The sequence below is a fragment of the Littorina saxatilis genome, linkage group LG1 (genome assembly GCF_037325665.1).
Source record: "Littorina saxatilis isolate snail1 linkage group LG1, US_GU_Lsax_2.0, whole genome shotgun sequence".
NCBI classification, from domain to species: Eukaryota; Metazoa; Mollusca; class Gastropoda; order Littorinimorpha; family Littorinidae; genus Littorina; species Littorina saxatilis.
This window is the reverse complement of record NC_090245.1, coordinates 103,111,562-103,133,165: the sequence shown is the minus strand read 5'-3', so window position 1 is coordinate 103,133,165 and position 21,604 is coordinate 103,111,562. Positions and strand designations below refer to the sequence as shown.

General features: G+C 41.3%; 1 protein-coding gene across 1 annotated transcript; it reads right to left on the bottom strand.

Moving 5' to 3' along the window:
* Positions 1 to 648: 648 nt before the first annotated feature.
* LOC138948227 (ADP-ribosylation factor-like protein 15) lies at positions 649 to 21,433 on the bottom strand. The gene is made up of 5 exons (XM_070319744.1): positions 21,223 to 21,433; positions 18,940 to 19,084; positions 14,989 to 15,048; positions 12,893 to 13,101; positions 649 to 12,164 (listed from the first exon to the last, which is right to left on the bottom strand). The coding sequence occupies exons 1-5, from the start codon at positions 21,274 to 21,276 to the stop codon at positions 11,967 to 11,969; spliced, it is 666 nt and encodes a 221-aa protein (XP_070175845.1). The 5' UTR covers positions 21,277 to 21,433; the 3' UTR covers positions 649 to 11,966.
* Between the last annotated feature and the right edge of the window lie 171 nt (positions 21,434 to 21,604).

The following is a 21,604-nucleotide window of genomic DNA, read 5'->3' as shown; positions in this document are numbered from 1 at the left end:
TTAACTCATTATGAGGGGCTAAAGGGCATTCACTACACAACATTTGTTTGTTTGTTGGTGCGCCAGAAAGGAGCCAACTGCATTGTCGGGTTTGTTGGAATCGCAAACCTCAATTTCAACCAATCCGACCAGGAGGTTGGGTCCCACGTGGTTGGTAACTTCCTCAAGCGTGTCAGCTTTGCATGGCTACTTAAATTCAAGTGAGTCTAGTCTCTTTTTCCAATCATTACAGTTGCTTTTATAATTTGAAAAACTCCGAGGGGGATTTCGGAGTGAAAAACTCTGTCAACCATACCAGAAAGCAAACAGTAATGGAAAAAAGGATCTTGAGCAATGTCCAGTAGTTTTCTAAGAATCACCACACACACACGCACAAACACACACACACAAACACACACAAACACACACACACAAACACACACACACACACACGAACACACACACACACAAACACACACACGCACACAAACACACACAAACACACACGAACACACACACACACACAAACACACACACACAAACACACGCACAAACACACACAAACACACACACACAAACACACACACACAAACACACGCACAAACACACACACACAAACACACAAACACACAGGAGAGACAAACATGCAGATCAAGAGAGAAACACACAAAAGCTTAAAATATTTCATTTGCAAGTCAAGGACAAAAACAAAAAGAAATACATTCGTTGTAAATTCTTTGTACAAATGTAGATACTCACTGCCTTGTGATGCTACACTTGACTATAGAAAATAATACATGATTAAAAAGGTCTCGTAAATATTGACCTGAAATACCATTCATAACTTTCGACTTTGACCTGGAGTATCATGACTATTCCTTCAACTTATAGCTACCATCATCAAAGTTTTTCACACTTAAAAACAATGCTCCTGGAAAGCATACAATGACATGATTTTTCACACTGCATGTAAATTCTTCCTTACAATAGAATTGTTTGCCACTCAAGACATACAATGTCGAAATTTAAAAAATGCAGACCTGTACTTCTGTTTTTCATAAAAACTGATTTTCATGCATGAACACTGACCCCACAGCCTCATGTACCTGATACAGGAAGATACATAATCTGGGGTGTGGATACACAAGAACACTAAAAAAATTTTCTTAAGAAACAGGACATAGTGTGTTTCCAGAAACAGTTTTATAAGTAAGGTAACATTGGATCACTGACTTACTTTCTGTCAGCCCTTACTTCAGATGCGAGGTCCATTATCACCACTAAATTCTGTACAGAATACACACAGATTTGACATTTTTCATGTCTAATGCCAAGCATTGACATTTTCTTGTGTTCAAAATGTAAACTCCTGCTCTAAATTCAGCTTAGCGTTACACACCCATTCCAAAATGTTGGAAAGATGTATACTCCATGATAGGAACTGTCCCAAAATGTTGGAAAGATGTGTACTCCATGATAGGAACTGTCCCAAAAAGTATGAAATCCAAAGACCGATAGACTGCCAACGTTCTTTTCTTTCTTTATTTGGTGTTTAACGTCGTTTTCAACCATTCAAGGTTATATCGCGACGGGGAAAGGGGGCAGATGGGATAGGGAAAAAGGGGGGAGATGGGATAGAGCCACTTGTTAATTGTTTCTTGTTCACAAAAGCACTAATCAAAAAATTGCTCCAGGGGCTTGCAACGTAGTACAATATATGACCTTACTGGGAGAATGCAAGTTTCCAGTACAAAGGACTTAACATTTCTTACATACTGCTTGACTAAAATCTTTACAAAAATTGACTATATTCTATACAAGAAACACTTAACGAGGGTAAAAGGAGAAACAGAATCCGTTAGTCGCCTCTTACGACATGCTGGGTAGCATCGGGTAAATTCTTTCTCGTCCCAACCAATATGGGACTCCCCCTAACCCGCGGAAAAATTAATGTAACGTTTTGTTTTGTCACTAATAAACGTTCCAATAACCTACTATTCTTGATTTTGATTAAAAAAAAGTATGCTTTGTCTGCCAGATCCCAGAGTGCCGTGACTTGACTAAGTGCCAGATCATGAAAGGAAGTTTCTCTCACATTTGGTTGTTAATCAGAGTTGGTGTATGAGAGTCAATGACAAAACCAGTGACTGACCATACTAGAGCAAAATGTTCTCACGTTTTATGAGAGAGTACTGTGTTCATAAATATATCTCAGATTTAATTACAAATAAAACAAAACAAAAACTTCCACTATAAATACACAGCCAAGAACAGAGGAGAGAGAGAATGAGTGCACTTGAAGACTCAAGATAGCACAACAGTAAGAACTAGTGGTACCTGTGAGGAAAGGACACCCTTGGAACCAGCCAAATGTGTCCCTACATTGCAGGTGGCCTGTCATGACAGGTATATCTTGGTAGAGATAATAGACCGAGGGACCCCAGGATGTGTCCTTTTAAGGGAGGTGTCCTCTCATCGGAGGGGCCACACATCGCAGGTACCACTGTACATACTCATTTGAAAAAAGTACATAAATCAGTCACCAAAAAGGGCTTAGGTAACCAGAAACAAGAGTTTAAGAACATAGCATGTAGTTTTAGACAAGTGTGAAGTAAATTAATGAGAATATGCAGATTCAAATGCAACAGAAGTGACACTTGGCCCATCCCTCACTTACACAACACTAAAGATAGAACCTGCCTAAGTAGTCTTGTTGGATTTTATATGAACCAGGAAATGCTCTTCTTTTAATATGCAGGCTTGTCAGTGTGGGAGTTCGAGTCTCAGTGGAGCAAACATGTACAGTGGAACCCCCCTTTTAACTTAAGACCCCCCAATTTTCTTTCTTTATTTGGTATTTAACGTCGTTTTCAACCATGAAGGTTATATCGCGACGGGGAAAGGGGGGAGATGGGATAGAACCACTTGTCAATGGTTTCTTGTTCACAAAAGCACTAATCAAAAATTTGCTCCAGGGGCTTGCAACGTAGTACAATGTATTACCTTACTGGGAGAATGCAAGTTTCCAGTACAAAGGACTTAACATTTCTTACATACTGCTTGACTAAAATCTTTACAAAAATTGACTATATTCTATACAAGAAACACTTAACAAGGGTAAAAGGAGAAACAGAATCCATTAGTCGCCTCTTACGACATGCTGGGGAGCATCGGGTAAATTCTTTCTCGTCCCAACCAATATTTCTTTCTTTCTTTATTTGGTGTTTAAAGGCATATGTACGCGCTCCCGTGTTTACAAAGTGTAGTTTGCCCATAATCGATGTCAAACGCACCATAAGACCATGTAATGACGATATGTCGCCATGCGCGGACCATATACATGCATTACAGCTTGTTTTAGAGTCTCAAAAACTTTGGATGTAAACAAAGACGCGGAGTTATTTCCCTTGCGTCAACGCTACCTCTGTTGGCAAATCTATAAATAGGACGATCCAGATCAAAATGAAAATTAACATATCTCAACATTGAAGGGGTCCTAGACCACAATATTTTGCAGGGAACTTAATTTAGCATGTCTCCAGCTGTTGGTAAAGCAATTAGCGTGTATAGTCATCGAGTACATATGGCTTTAACGTCGTTTTCAACCACGAAGGTTATATCGCGACGGGGAAAGGGGGGAGATGGGATAGAGCCACTTGTCAATTGTTTCTTGTTCACAAAAGCACTAATCAAAAACTTGCTCCAGGGGCCTGCAACGTAGTACAATATATCACCCTACTGGGAGAATGCAAGTTTCCAGTACAAAGGACCTAACATTTCTTACATACTGCTTGACCAAAATCTTTACAAAAATTGACCATATTCTATACAAGAAACACCTAACAAGGGCAAAAGGAGAAACAGAATCCGTTAGTCGCCTCTTACGACATGCTGGGGAGCATCGGGTAAATTCTTCCCCCTAACCCGCGGGGGGTCCCAACCAATATGGGACTCCCCCTAGCCCGCGGGGGGTAACCCCCAATTCAAGACTCGCCTTTTTCAGACCCTCTTTTCTCAGACTTTCTGTTCATTACCTCTGTAAAATTACCCCCATTTTACAAGTCCTTCCTTTTTAAGACCCGATTTTCTCAGATTTTTGGAGGTCTTAAAAGGGGGGTTCCACTGTACAAGTTAAACGAATATTCAAAATAGAAGAAGTAAACGACCAACTTGTATATAAACATGACACAACAAAGAAATCATTGTGAGCAGGAACACGGTTATTGTAATGCATAAGCAGTACTGACAATAGCACAAAATCCAGCTGAACGTGGGAATAAAGGCAATAAAGTGTGTTTAGCTGCTTCTTGAAACATGTGCATGCAACTGTCCAATCAAACATTTTATTTTTAAATCAAATGCACTCTTCCATTCAACAGATGAGACAAAAGCTGGAAATGTTCATGCTGAACACTGTCAACAAGATAAACTGGCTTATCTCACCAAACATTATTTCCAAACGACAAATAACACAAAATCTTCTGTGGGGTCACACAAACAATCTTAATGTCCACTTTAACGGCTTGCTTCACTTCAAAATCAACTCTGAAACTGAAATTAAAAAAGCTGAAAATAGAACAAATAACTTGTCACAGACCTTGGAACCCCTGTTTTGCACTAGGAGTATTCTCAAAGAAACTTGATGTATTTTCAGAAAAATGAGCGTACTCCACACAGCATTTGAACATCCATGATTTTAACAATTGCTTCACACGCGCCTGTTGCATCGTTTATTAAGTTTACCAATACGTTTAAAACAAATGCTTCTTTCAATGTTTACTTAAAAAAATTGTAATCATGTGTCATGGATCGGCTTCAGGATAGAAAAGTAGTCTAGGAATTTTTTTCGTCGTAATTTATTTCCAATGACTGTACTTATTGTATTCTAGACAATCATGCGTACAAAATACGGCAAAATCGTATGGGTTCCAAGGTCTGTTTTCACTGATTTTCTGGCAACAAAAAATCTAGCTCAATATTGAATCAAGTGACTCGTCTTAGATCTCATTTTAACAGATAAAACTGTTATACATATATACAAGTCCACAGTCATTTTTGTCATGCCCACGCATTTCAATGAGCAAAATTGTGGTTTTTTTTTGTTTTTGTTTTTTACAGTCGATGCACATTTTAAATAATGTGTTTTGTTTGCAATTAAGACACTTGAATCAAGAAAAACACACATAAAAATGCATTTGAATACCACAGATCGTAGTAAAACAGAATGTTTAAGATATGAATGCATGATTATCCGTGTCAACAAACCTGCCACAGTGCAATAAAACCAACACTCACACAAGTCCAGACATTCAGACAATAATTCCATGATATAAAATTCTACTCATTTCAAATTAGAATGTGTTTTGAGTGCTGACTTATCTCTTACTAAGGTTTAAGATTTAACATGATCATTTCTGCATCATAATTGAACATCTATTACTATTCATGAGCAGGGGCGGACGAGGGGGGGGGGGGGGGGGTTCTGGGGTTTCCGGAACCCCCCCCCCCCCCCCCCAGCCAAAAAAAAAAAAAAAAAAAATTGTGTTTTTTGGGGGGTATTAATCAGTGACAAAATCTGCTGCCGGAAACTGGTAATGATCATCCTCAGAATGCACCAGATTGCACCATTTTGCATCCTTTTTTTCAAAATTTTCCGGGGGGGCGCGCTTTGCGCCGTCGGCTCGGTGCTTTGCGCCTTCACACCCATATCTTCACAATATACTTTTGGAACCCCCCCCCCCCATAAAATGAACTGATCCGCCCCTGATGAGGGTTTACGTGTGTCAAAAGATATGTTGTACATTATTGTAGCAACAAAACAGCAGCTTGCAAAGTGATTTGCTTCTACTTTCTTTCTTTATTTGGTGTTTTACGTCGTTTTCAACCACGAAGGTTATATCGCGACGGGGAAAGGGGGAAGATGGGATAGAGCCACTTGTCAATTGTTTTTTGTTCACAAAAGCACTAATCAAAAATTTGCTCCAGGGGCTTGCAACGTAGTACAATGTATTAATACCTTAATGGGAGAATGCAAGTTTCCAGTACAAAGGACTTAACATTTCTTACATACTGCTTGACTAAAATCTGTACAAAAATTGACTATATTCTATACAAGAAACACTTAACAAGGGTAAAAAGAGAAACAGAATCCGTTAGTCGCCTCTTACGACATGGTGGGGAGCATCGGGTAAATTCTTCCCCCTAACCCGCGGGGGTTTTTGCTTCTACTCATGATTAGTTTTCCTGAGAAAAGGAATAACACCCAATCAAATCAATAGAAGAACAAACAAAAATAAATTATAAGAAAAAAAAGAGAAAGAATTTAAGAAATAAGATGTAACGGACACAGAGTTTATGAAAGCATCACAAGAATACCAAGAAATATAATAACATTTGTTCAAAATGAAAACTTTGTAATAAAACACAGTAAAAACAGACAAAAACAAGCTAACCGTTCCCATTCGCATGGACAGATGCAATGAGCCAGTCAATGCATGGCTAAACAAGTCTAAAAACGCTGTCTTGAGCAAAAAGAGAAATGTTCTGGACATGACTGTTTTTGGACTTGATGTGAAATTCAAATGTGAAATTCATGTCCTCCATATACAAAAACGATTACTTTCTCCGATAGCCCACCTACTACATTAGTGCGACGCCAAATCAGACTAAGCATACCAACACAGTGATTAAGTCAATACTAATGCCTGAACAAGTTTTGATGATTTTGTTACTGGTACTTTCAGATTGCAGTTGTTAAAATGCCAGAAATTTCTGGTTAACGCCATCACTCAGGTAATAACTGAGAGATGGTACAATTAAGCAACAGCTAGCTTCCCCTTGCGCAAAATAAGTTAAGCTAACGGGTACAAGAGAAACATAAAGGGAGTACAAAGTAGTGCAGGGCCAGCGAAGAAGAGCGTCAGATGACGTATAGTGTATACACAGATACCAAGCTGAAGCATGTTTTTGTCTCACAAACATAATTGGTTGTTTTGGAAAAGTACAGACCCCATCTCTCCAAAATCCCCTTTTAAAGATGAACAGGTCAGTTATCACTAATGTTACATGTACCTTTGACAATGAACTGTTTTGGCCATGCATCTAACGATGACATTGCCAGGCCTCTTTCTCCGGGCTCCCATAGCAGAGAGACAGCGCTGAAGACACTTACATTAACCTTGAAGAGATTCACACAAGAAAATACTAAGCTCCTTCGGAGAACAGGAATAGTCTCTGTCAAGTGAAAATTTGATAGTGGTTTCGGCACGAGTACGGTACCTATGAGCTATCGTGGAATTAGTATTATTTCCGAGTAGTCTCTCAATCATTGTTGAAATGGTCTCTTGGAAGAGCCGACCAACCTAATTTGCATAGGTAAAATCGCTGCTTTGTTTTAAGAGACGGACGCCTGTGCTGTGCGAGGGATCTATGTTGTCACCCCTCTGTGTAAATGCGGTCGTCGAGAGGTTAACCTTACAAGGGTGATGCGAGGACAGAGAGCGATGGGATGACTGATGCGAGCGGATGTGTTTGTTGTGGTGTGGGATGAACATGCATTGTAAATCAATCAAGTTGGCGTTTTAATGAAACAGATACTGTGATTGGTCAGAATGCCCCAACTCATTAAAAAATTACCGGTCATTAATTGTCGATAACCACTCGCTAAAAAAGCCATTAACCACCTGCTGGCGAGGCGCATTGATACAACCTCAACTAGTCTCGGTTAGCTTTGAGGGTCATTTTACAAGAAGAAAATATGAAGGCCAACGAAATACCGAGACTACGTCAGTCAATTCCAAAGATCGCTTTTGTGATGAAAAGAATTTGTTTTAGAGTTTGCTGTCCAGAAACCCGTCAAAAAGGAAGGGAAAATGTATGTGAAAGAAAACAAAACAGGAGCAGAGTGATAAGATAGGAATACAGAGACATATTTCTTGGGACTTGACCCTTGCAGGTAGGCGAACTGAAAGTAGTGTGTGAACAGAACAGAACCAATTCTGTCTGTTTACAACCACATGAAAGCAGGAAAGAGATCGTCGTCAGATTGAATTACAATAACATTAACATGCTTCCATTTGAAACTTCTTGGTATTCATCGTGGATTGACGCCCTCCCAAAGTCTAATTGAAGCCCTCCGCCGGGCTTCAATTAGCTTTTGTCGGGCGTCAGTCCACGATGACGACCTTGAAGTTTCAAATGGAAGCATATTAATGTGCAATTGTTTTTGAGAAATTATTTAGGACCTTAGTTGAATACCTGCAGCTGGAAAAGAGGAACATGGAAGTGAACTTGTGTCGGAGGACAGAAAGAAGTGCTTCGGCAATGACGGACTATACTAACTTCCAGGACTTTCGTGTGTTCGGAGATGTGGTATTCCGAGGACATGTGCTATGAACAACGATTCTCAGTGATGGAAGTGAACTGTGTGTAGTGCCGGACTGTGTTTTGCTTCGGTATGGCGGCGGCGAGGAGGTATTTTGTGATGGGATTTGGTTTGATATATTATGATTGATGTTTTGAGTCAATAGCGAAATGTTTGAAATGTTCATTTGTTGTGTGCGGTGTGTGTTGTTCGAGTGCGTGTTGTCACCATCCCGTATGCACGAGTATGTATGTGTATAACTGTGTGTGTACAAATGTATGAATGAGCGTGTGAATGTAAAACCCCGTACACTGAAAAGCAAACACCAGACCATTAAATTCAGCTCACCTCATAAATTCCTTGACAGTCTCTAACAGCAGAGATATAGTGCTGGGGACACTGAAGCCTAAAGAGATTCACACAAGAAAAAGCTAAGCTCCCATGGTGTTTTTGTTGTTGTTTTTGTTAATGTCCAATGCAATTGATATGGCTATAAGGGACTGATGCAAGTTTGTTTTCTTTCTCAGTTCAGTTTCCGGCTCCGATGGAGTCAACACAAACAGTTTCCCATAGCAACAGAATGGTTTTCCAAGCCCTGAGACTTTCGCTGTGAACTTATGATCTTTTTCGTGCGCAAGTGTGCACTCCGAGCAATAAATCTCTCGCCGAACTTGGGGATCGAACCCACGCTGATAGCGACCAACTGGCTACAAAGCCAGCGCGCTACCAACTGTGCCATGTCCCCGCCAGCTCCTACGGAAAACAGAATTAGTCTCTTATACCAGAGAGACAGTGAAGGAGACACATAAAATGAAGAGATTCACACAAGAAAGTGGCAAAGTTACTGTGGATAACAGAAACAAGAAAGAGAGTGGTGGTTCGGGGGAGGGAATAAAATAGCAACGAGCTTATAAACAAGGTTGTTAAACGTTCAAAGACAAGGTGAGATCAAGTTAACACAAAGAAACGCAACAAACCCCTGAAAAAGCACATAAATAGGAGTTTGGGTTATGAGACAGTGTTCTGACTGGATTACCAAATGTACAAAAATACATGCATACTTTGTTTAAAGCAGGTAATTAGAGGACGTCCAGTTACCATTTTCAATGTCATGTCGAGTTTGAGCGAAGTCCACAAACAATCACATAGGACAAAAGTCTTGCTCAAGCAAGTATGTAAAGTAGGTACTTGTACGTTAACATCAGTGGGTATAATGAAAAATTACATACTTCATGGACTTGATCCAATATTTTTATAAACCTTTAAAAAAAAACCCACAAGAATGGAAAGAAAGAGAAACAAACAAACACTGTTTCAGTTTGTAGGTTCACCTGTGTTTAACCTCACAGTCCAAAATTTCAACTTCACCAAAAACGTAAAATAAAAATATTAAAAAAATAAAATATAACAAGTCGCGTAAGGCGAAAATACAATATTTAGTCAAGTAGCTGTCGAACTCACAGAATGAAACTGAACGCAACGCAACGCAGCAAGACCGTATACTCGTAGCATCGTCACTCCACCGCCCCTGGCAAAGGCAGTGCACGTGGAATTGACAAGAAGAGCGGGGTATTCGTTGCGCTGAGAAGGATAGCACGCTTTTCTGTACCTCTCTTCGTTTTAACTTTCTGAGCGTGTTTTTAATCCAAACATATCATATCTATATATTTTTGGAATCAGGAACCGACAAGGAATAAGGTGAAAGTGTTTTTAAATTGATTTGGAAAAAAAAAATTGATAATAATTTTTATATATTTAATTTTCAGAGCTTGTTTTTAATCCGAATATAACATATGTATATGTTTTTGGAATCAGCAAATGATGGAGAATAAGATAAACGTAAATTTGGATCGTTTTATAAATTTTTATTTTTTTTTACAATTTTCAGATTTTTAATGACCAAAGTCATTAATTAATTTTTAAGCCACCAAGCTGAAATGCAATACCGAACCCCGGGCTTCGTCGAAGAGTACTTGACCAAAATTTCAACCAATTTGGTTGAAAAATGAGGGCGTGACAGTGCCGCCTCAACTTTCACGAAAAGCCGGATATGACGTCATCAAAGACATTTATCAAAAAAATGAAAAAAACGTTCGGGGATTTCATACCCAGGAACTCTCATGTCAAATTTCATAAAGATCGGTCCAGTAGTTTAGTCTGAATCGCTCTACACACACACACACACACGCACGCACACACATACGCACATACACCACGACCCTCGTTTCGATTCCCCCTCGATGTTAAAATATTTAGTCAAAACTTGACTAAATATAAAAACAAGCTGAGCTGAAGAACAAAACCAACTGGGTACATTGTGAATCAATTGACAAAACAAGTTGAAATTACAGTATCTACAATTATTGAGCCCATCATTTGTAATCATTCAAATTTCAACCCTTGCATTTCAGTACAAGCATCCAAGCACACTCAGAAAGCAATCACACATGTGTAAGGCAAATATGGACTTTAGACAATAATTCTCAGCCTTCTCGGTGAAACAAGAACTTGCCAGAAATTCTTGTAAGTACATTGTACCAATCAATTATCACATCTTAGGAAGCCGCCAAACTTAAATGCCACAGTAAGGAATACAACATTTCTTTTCAAAGCTTCGGAAGTGGATCATGATGAGTTCAACTACAGTACAGACTCTCTATGGTGTTTAAAATTTTTTTTTTTTAAAGAAATGAGTGGTGATTGGAAGAAGCAAATTCATCTATAAAAATGTCTTAAAAAAATCATTGTACAGATTGGCTAGTTTATGCCTTGAGCAATTGCCTCTTTTGTGCTCAAGTTATATAACACAGAATGTCTCCGCAGGTAAAATCGTATTGCACTAAATTTAACTGCAAGCTCTTTATCACTGATGAGAAAAAGTGAAGTGTGCATTGTGTATAATTTTGTATGGATCATTCAGTGCTACGTTACAGATATATCCATGCAAAATGTTCTGCCATGTACATTATCGCAGCTGGATCATTCAGTGCTATGCTACAGAAGATAACCATGCGATATGTTCTACCATGTACATTATCGCAGCTGGATCGATCATTCACTGCAGGCTGATTCGATCAGTGCAATGCTGCAGAAGATATTCATGCAATATGTTCTGCCATGTACATGTTCGCAGCTGGATCATTCAGTGCTATGCTATACAGAAGATATTCATGCAATATGTTCTGCCATGTACATTATCTCAGCTGGATCATTCAGTGCTATATGCTACAGAAGATATTTATGCAATATGTTCTGCAATGTACATTACCGCACCATCTTGTTTACCATGACAAAACATTAAAACTTTCGTATAAAATATGAAGCTGACTATTACTGACCAGTGGACAGCATCATACATCCAACATACAAGCCGAGCTCATACAATTCTGCAAACAATCAAAACAACAATTCTCATGTAGACAACTGGGAATTAAATATTGGAAATTTTTCGTTGCAAAGCTAAGCCAAGGGGAGGGAAGGGGGGCAGGATGGATGGAGAGGAGAGGTGGGGGTAGGTTGGATGAGGAGGGTGAGGGGGTGATGGAGGGGAGGAGAGCGTAGTCCGCACTGCAGAGCAGCTCTTTGACAGTCTTTTATCTGCTTGCAGACCGTTGCATACCAGTGGCTATACTCGGTTGCTGTGGCTGTGTTGTGGTGAATTGTTCTTGCGCTTTTCTATCTCTGTCTCCAGGGTCTCCATGAGATCTTTGTTGTAATTGGAGAAGATCTCCCTCAGCCCCTCTTTGTCGTGGATGCTGCAGGAAAGAACCTCCCAGCGCCGTGTCTCACCAATCTCCTTCTCAAGCTCCAATAATGAAGTGATCTGAAAAAGAAATGAACCCATATTTGTTTTCATGAAACACCACATCCTGATTCTCTCTTCCAACATGACATCTTTGATGTCAAAAGCGACTACATAATAAAAAGCACACAACACACCCAGTGACGCATATATACAGGTATGCTTAGCGTATATACACGCACAAACACAACTCACACCAGCTTTCAAATTGATGATGACAAGCACACACCACATACATGTATATATACGCACGCACGCACACACACACGCACGCACGCACACACACACACACACACACACACACACACACACCAGCTTTCTCTTTGCTACTCAGTGGTGTTTTCCTTTCATTTCTCTTAGGCCTTTGTTTGGCTGTCAAAACCCTTCATCAAATCACCCCATGCCCCTTTTTCATCACAGTCTTTTTCAATTACTCTCTGGATATGTTCTAAGGACAGGTTGGAAGATTAGGCTAAGCCTAAACCCTTTATAATAATAATAAGAAGAACATTTATATAGCGCTAAATCAAAAACTTTCGTTAAAAAGGCTTGCTCTAAGCGCTTGACATCTAAACTAAAACGTCATTCACACTCTTTACAATGATGTACAAGAACTTCATGTCACACTCTTTCATTCAGTATAGCACTTTATCCATTTGTAATAAATAAGGACAGGTTGGAAGATACGGCTAAGCCTAAAACCTTTATCCTTAAGTAATAAAGTTCTGAGTTCTGAGTCTTGTTCTCACATCTTCTGCAGAACGAGCTCCTTCCACATCTGAATAGTTGGCCAGGAGAAGAAGAGGTAAACCCTTCAGCTGCTGATGCTTGAGAGCCTTGAAGAGTTCCTGTTTGACCATCTCCATTTCTTCATCACTGGCCGAGCTCTTGACCACAAAGATGATGCCTTGAAATACCTGGAAGTAACGGTCCCAGTATGGCCGTACCTTCTCGCCACCTGTCCAGGAAAACAAGGATGATGATAAGTGTTTTGGTCAAATGTTTGAACATGTTGTATGACAAGGACACTGCAGTTTTGTGTGCAGGCAAGCTTATCTGCAAGATTAGATATTTGGTCAGAACAGGTGTTAGTTAGGCCAAAAAAAAAATAGGTCTGTTTACGGTAACATAGGCCCAAAAAATAGGGTCGGTAGGTCGGGATTGGTTTTTTTTTTTTCCTTTTTTTTTCCCCAAAAAACCATATTTTTACGTTATTTTGCCAAAAAAACAAGATTTTTTTTTCCCCCCCCAAATGCCAAAAAAAAGTCTAGGGTCGCGCGAAAAAACTAGGGTCGGTCGGGTTACCGTAAACAGACCTATTTTTTTTTTTTGGCCTTACAAAACTATGTCTGAGCTCTTTTCTGTTTGCTTGCACATGCAGTTGCAGACAGATCATAAGCCCTTTTACTGGTTTTGATCAGGAAGACTGTTCTCTCTTTCTCTCTCTGAGCTAGTCTCTCTCGCTCTCTGATTCTTTTTCTCTCCAAGTCTGAGTGCTGCCCACTGCTTTCATAGTTTTGCTCTCTCACACTCTCCTGCTCTCTTCATTTTGTCCCTCTCACTCGATCTCCCTCTCCACTCACTCTCCCGCTCTCTTCATTTTGTCTCTCTCTCACTCTCCCTCTACACTCACTCTCCCGCTCTCTTAATTTTGTCTCTCTCTCACTCTCCACTCACTCTCCCGCTCTCTTCATTTTGTCTCTCTCTCCCTCTCCACTCACTCTCCCGCTTTCTTCGTTTTATCTCTCTCTCCCTCTCCACTCACTCTCCCGCTCTCTTAATTTTGTCTCTCTCTCTCTCTCCACTCACTCTCCCGCTTTCTTCGTTTTATCTCTCTCTCCCTCTCCACTCACTCTCCCGCTCTCTTCATTTTGTCTCTCTCTCCCTCTCCACTCACTCTCCCGCTTTCTTCATTTTGTCTCTCTCTCCCTCTCCACTCACTCTCCCGCTCTCTTCATTTTGTCTCTCTCACTCTCCCTCTACACTCTCTCCGCTCTCTTCATTTTGTCTCTCTCTCCCTCTCCACTCACTCTCCCGCTCTCTTCATTTTGTCTCTCTCTCACTCTCCCTCTACACTCACTCTCCCGCTCTCTTCATTTTGTCTCTCACTCTCCCTCTACACTCACTCTCCCGCTCTCTTCATTTTGTCTCTCTCTCTCTCCCTCTACACTCACTCTCCCGCTCTCTTTATTTTGTTTCTCTCTCTCCCTCTACACTCAGCCTATCTGAGTACTGCCCACTGCTTTCATAGTTTTGCTCTCTCACACTCTCCCGCTCTCTTCATTTTGTCTCTCTCTCTCTCTTTCTCTCTCTCTCTCTCCACTCAGTCATCTCCCATCCCTGACCTCCTTACAATCTTGTACATTTTACTGTCATGAATCACACTGCACTTTATAAAAGTCCAAAGTAGAGTGTATTTCTGTGCAGATAGGCAACAGATCAAACGGAGCACTTTAACACATGCTGGCAATAACAGGAAACAGCCTCTTGCCTCTCCACTTGTAATGCACACACGTCCAAAGTGTGCACTAAAACACTGATGTATATTCAAATTTTGTCACACTATTGTAATTGAAGGCTGCATGAAAACACAGAAAACAACTACACCCTGCAATGCGGAAGTACTTATTATAACCATAACAACAACAGGGTGACATCAACACACGCAGATTCAATTAATACCGCCTTCAGTAAAAACTACACAGAAATAAAAAATAAAAATAAAAACCTCCACAAAACAAATTTGCTGCAGCCTTCATTTTGGGAATGAACATCTCTCACACAGAGCAAAGACTACAGAGAGGCAGGGTGGAGGAGGGGGTACTGTGAATACACATGGTCTTACCTCCCAGTTCCTTTACATCCAGTATACAGTCCTCAAACAATATTGCCTTTATGCTGAAACCTGCAACACAACACACACAACGTTCTTAATATTACAGTGGAACCCCCTGTTAAAACCTCAACAATCCGAGAAAATGAGGTCTAAAAGAGGAGGGAGTCTTTGTTTGTTTGTTTGTTTGTTTGTTTGTTTGCTTAACGCCCAGCCGACCACGAAGGTCCATATCAGGGCGGTGCTGCTTTGACATATAACGTGCGCCACACACAAGACAGAAGTCGCAGCACAGGCTTCGTGTCTCACCCAGTCACATTATTCTGACACCGGACCCACCAGTCCTAGCATTAACCCCATAATGCCAGACGCCAGGCGGAGCAGCCACTAGATTGCCAATTTTAAAGTCTTAGGTATGACCCGGCCGGGGTTCGAACCCACGACCTCCCGATCACGGGGCGGAGGCCTTACCACTAGGCCAACCGTGCCGGTTGGAGGGAGTCTTAAAATAGGGGTAAATTTACAAAGGCTAAGAACAAGACAGTCTGATAAAAGAGGGCCTTAAAAGGGAGGGGGTCTTAAATTGGGGGGTCTTAAAAGGGGGTTCCACTGTATCAGTAAAGTGATCATGCTGGGTGTTTTATCGACTGGTTCAGTGGAACCCCCCCTTTTAAGACCTGAAATAATCTGAGAAAATCAGGTCTTAAAATGGAGGGGGTCTTAGTCTTAACATGGGGGTACATTTCCACAGGTTATGAACAGAAAATCTGAAAAAAAATCAAGGTCATAAAAAAGGTGAAGTCTTAAATTGGGTGGGGTGGGAGAAGACTCTTAAAAAGGAGGTACGTGCCACTATATTGGTCAAAAGTCAACAAGTGGTCATTTGGTCACAGTATTGGTTACAGGTCAAACTCACTTGTAGTCTTGGAATGACAGAGCAGTATGTAGCTTTATCTCAATATGTAAACCTGTCAAATTCAATGCAATCAAATCTGGCAGGACTGACCAGTTTAGACAAACACTGTATGAATCCTGTCAGCAAGCATTCAATATTCGAAAATTAATAATTCAGGTTACCACTACCAGTACTTTGTTTGTTCGTTCATGGGCTGAAACTCCCACAGCTTTTACGTGTATGACCGTTTTTACCCCGCCATTTAGGCAGCCATACGCCGCTTTCGGAGGAAGCATGCTGGGTATTTTCGTGTTTCTATAACCCACCGAACTCTGACATGGATTACAGGATCTTTTTCGTGCGCACTTGGTCTTGTGCTTGTGTGTACACACGGGGGTGTTCGGACACCGAGGAGAGTCTGCACACAAAGTTGACTCTGAGAAATAAATCTCTCGCCGAACGTGGGGACGAACTCACGCTGACAGCGGCCAACTGGATACAAATCCAGCATGCTACCGACTGAGGTACATCCCCGCCACTGCCACTACTGAATGGACTCCTTTGTCCCCAAAACAAGCTGAAGCTACTCTTAGTAGCAGTCCAGTATCCTAAGATACTTACCAGAATGCCGGTTGGCATGTAGGGCAGCATCTAAGCGATACACTAACACTAACGGCGGGGATGTAGTTCAGTCGGTAGCGCGCTGGATTTGTATCCAGTTGGCCGCTGTCAGCGTGAGTTCGTCCCCACGTTCGGCGAGAGATTTATTTCTCAGAGTCAACTTTGTGTGCAGACTCTCCCTGGTGTCCAAACACCCCCCGTGTGCACACGCAAGCACAAAACCAAGTGCGCACGAAAAAGATCCTGTAATCCATGTCCGAGTTCGGTGGGTTATAGAAACACGAAAATACCCAGCATGCTTCCTCCGAAAGCGGTGTATAGCTGCCTAAATGGCGGGGTAAAAACGGTCATTCACGTAAAAGCCGTGGGAGTTTCAGCCCATGAACGAACAAACAAACAAACTAACACTAACAGTAAAATCACAGATCTTTACTACATGTATCTGAAAAGCAACAAGTTAACAGTAATAACACGCAGCCTCTGGTCATTTGCTGCCTACTAAGTTTTGTTAACTTAAAGGCTTACTAATTCGCTCCCGTGTTTACGATGTGTAGTTTGCCCACAATCGATGTCAAATGCATCATAAGGCCATATAATGACGATATGTCGCAATGCGCGGACCATATACATGCATTACAGCTTGTTCTAGCCTCTGAAAAAGTGAGGATGTCAACAAAGACGCGGAGTTATTTCCCTTGCGTCAACGTTACCTCTGTTGGCAAATCTATAAATAGGACGATCTAGATCAAAATAAAAATTCAAATATCTCAACATTTAAGGGGTCCTAGACCACAATATCTTGCAGGGAACTTAATTTAGCATGTCTCCACCTGTGGGTAAAGCAATTAGCGTGAATAGTCATCAGCTTTCTATGCCTTTAAGCACTGCTCATTAAAACGTACTGTCCATCCGCAGCTTCCTACTCATACTACATGTATTCTGCCTGCCCCCCTGCAGCAATGTCTTGATTTATGAGTGGCTGAAGTATGATGGGACTACCCCTACATCTGAAGCTAGGGTGTTAATTAAGCCAGACTCAATATTGATTAGCCTGAGCTCAAACAGTACAAGTTTCCGATTTCTCTGAACTGTGTCAGTACTGTCATAATTCAAATACCGTCTGTCAACAGTTGAATGTCATTAAATCAAACTTAAATTAAAAAATAATCCAATCTCGTGCACCGGCGTAACAGAAAGCAATCTTAATCCGTCAAATATACCTGACGTATAACGACTAGGGCAGACATGCAGAGAGAAACTTTCACCTTGTTATATATATATATATAAAGCGACTATTAAAGTATTATCATCACCTCTTCTGTTTTATCTCACATTCACAAGTCTGAGCTGAGAGTGAGAGTAAGAAAAACACCAGGGAAAAGAATTGGTTCACCCTTTTTTTCCTTAAATTAGAACAGTAATCAAAGCAAAATGACACATACCTACATAACTGTAAACAAAACTGAGACGGACAGGCAGACACACACACACCCACACATAGTGACGCACACCCACACATAGTGACGCACACCCACACATAGTGATGCACACCCACACATAGTGACGCACACCCACACATAGTGATGCACACCCACACATAGTGACGCACACCCACACATAGTGACGCACACCCACACATAGTGACGCACACCCACACAGTGACGCACACCCACACATAGTGACGCACACCCACACATAGTGACGCACACCCACACATAGTGACGCACACCCACACAGTGATGCACACCCACACATAGTGACGCACACCCACACAGTGACGCACACCCACACATAGTGACGCACACCCACACAGTGACGCACACCCACACATAGTGACGCACACCCACACATAGTGACGCACACCCACACATAGTGACGCACACCCACACAGTGACGCACACCCACACATAGTGACGCACACCCACACATAGTGACGCACACCCACACAGTGACGCACACCCACACATAGTGACGCACACCCACACATAGTGACGCACACCCACACAGTGACGCACACCCACACATAGTGACGCACACCCACACAGTGACGCACACCCACACAGTGACGCACACCCACACATAGTGACGCACACCCACACATAGTGACGCACACCCACACATAGTGACGCACACCCACACATAGTGACGCACACCCACACATAGTGATGCACACCCACACATAGTGATGCACACCCACACATAGTGACGCACACCCACACATAGTGACGCACACCCACACATAGTGACGCACACCCACACATAGTGACGCATACCCACACATAGTGACGCACACCCACACATAGTGACGCACACCCACACATAGTGACGCACACCCACACATAGTGACGCACACCCACACATAGTGACGCACACCCACACATAGTGACGCACACCCACACATAGTGACGCACACACGCACATGTACACAGTTAAGCTCAACTTCTCACCAACAGTGGGTTCAACTTTGTGGAGGTCATCACCACTGAGCACAGCAAGTATGGAGCTCTTGCCGCAGCCCTCCAGACCAATGCAAAGGATGCTGAAGTTGGGACGTGTGGGGTTCGGGCCTTTGCAGCACATTCTTCGGTATAACTGATAACAAAATTTACAAAAATAACCACTTTTTGTTGTTAGTCATTCCAACTGACTGAAGAGTTTAGGAAACACACTGTCATCTTCCAGCGATAAAGCATTATATCATCTTCTGATCTGACTCTTCTGAGTTGTCCGAATTAATGACCAGGAATCTTATTATCTTATGACAGCTGTATGAATAATCATAGTGAAAGTAAACCTGTATTAGACTGTGAGAAATAAATATGTTGTAATTAACCTTGTGTTAGGGACTGCATGGAGGACTTCCATCTGAAGTTAATTAAGTCAGAACTACAGGTATCTTTCGTAAGTTCCATGAAACTAAAAGAAACACTTTGAACAGACAGAACTGCTGTATTATTGATGTTGGTTAATTTAATTAGTTTGCATTATTGTAATACATGCCACAATGCTATTAATGACTTGTAATTTGTAATGCCCTCTCTTTCTCTGAATTCCTTGAAATTGAACTTTCTTTTCAATTTCACCAAGCACTATAGTGTAAAAGTAACTAAAAGATGCAATATAACTATAAGTTAATTTCCAGGATTGCTGTTGTTAGCATACATGTATCATAATTTTAACATGTATGCAGGCAGCATTGAGACTTGAGATTTCATTTGCCTGGATAGTACATAATTGATCTAGGGAACTTCTAAGGAACCATCAACGTCAGTGTCAATTTAAAGTCCTGAAAAAAATGCTTGTGAGTTTGCAGATTTGATCATGCAGAAGCACTCGTCATAAAGATCTCATGCAGCTCAAATGCAGTGCAATTGACCTAGTAGATCTATACAATTCATGTGCAAAAAACAAACCCAACCAACAAACATTGAAACAAACACACTCTCAAGAGGAATCTTTTTGCATACATGTAGGTTGATGGGACAAGTATGCATACTGTTCATTTTTGACACAATGTATACATATGTTGCGACCCATCTCGTCATCGGCGCTTTTCCGGAAATGAGCTGCGCTTTGTTGGAATTCCAACAATGGCCGCCATTGTAGGAATTCCAACTTTGCGCTACGCAATTCTAGAAATGTACCGCGCGCATAGTGAGAATTCTGCTCTTTCTTAGAATGCGATGTAAAATGATACAAGTCATGATGGTCAATGATGATCCTTGTGTTTGAAAGTGATCAATGCTTATAGTCTTGAAAAAGCAGATGCATTATATAACGCATCAAACTAACCGAATTACAAAAAGCAAAAACACTTTTAATAACTTCGGGCTGTAACAACACAGTTCAACGACCCATCCCACTCGACCAAAACGCACCAATTTTACGTCATTTTTAACGTTTCAGATCTTACATTTCACAACAACAAAAACACAATAAGAGTGTTCCGATATAACTATTCACTGGTAACTATCCAACATCGAACGCAGAAGAAGAAGAAGAAGAACTGGTAACTATCGATTGTAATAATTTTTTACTCAGTCTTAACTGATTATATATTAAAGAGTCTCTCTGGGCTGTAGAGACAGCATTACGTCCCTTTACTGAGTAGGCTCTTGTCACTGCATGGTAATCTAGGCTCTTGAAACGTAATGTGCAAGTCTGTGCGCTATATTGATGTGATTGATTGTTGCAAAATGTTGATTCAAATTAAAGATGATTTCAGCCTGTTGTAACAAACTAACACTGTACTCTGAGAAAAAAAAAATTTGTGTTCAAAATAGATTGAGACAGCAGCAACTAGCTAGCTGCATGCGCTGAGTGTCACAGAGAGAATACTGTTACACAGTGTACCCCCACACCCCCAATTCAAGACTTCCCCTGTATAAGACCTTGCTTTTTCATATACCTTATTCATGACCTGTGAAAAGGGTATACTTTTTTTTGTGCCAGTCGAAGGGTTGCCATTTCTAGAACGATGCAGCTCGTTTCCGGAAATGCGGAGCTTTGTTGGAAATCAAATGAGGTTTCGGGAAATCCCGATTATTCCAACTCTGCCCCGGATTCGTACTTTGTGCCCAACATCCATCTTTCCCCCATAAAGGGAGCCTACTCAGAGAGAGAGAGGAGGGAGAGGGAGAGAGAGAGAGAGAGCGAGAGAGAGAGCTGACTTCCAAACTTCGCAACACGGACAACAAAAAGACACAAATAAAACAACAAAAGATACTCACTGCATACAAGCCTACACGACACAGTGCACACAGTATCTGAAAACTCTCACACATGTTTTAACTGCAGTTCACCATGTGCACGTCCGCACCAATCAACTAAAAGTGAGCACTGCTTGGTTGCAAAAGCAAGTAAGGCAGCATTTCCAAACAATAAACTATCACTCAACCAGGAAGGAATGCCTCGAGCCAAGCGATAGTAAGCACCACTAACTTTCTGACGAATTTCACACATTCCAGTGACGTTTTTCACATCGAGTACACACTTCTGTGGATTTCCACGGTCTGTGGTGAAATAGGTTGGACACCATCTCTCTCTCTCTCTCTCTCTCTCTCTCTCTCTCTCTCACACACACACACACACGACACACTCACCGTGCGGCAT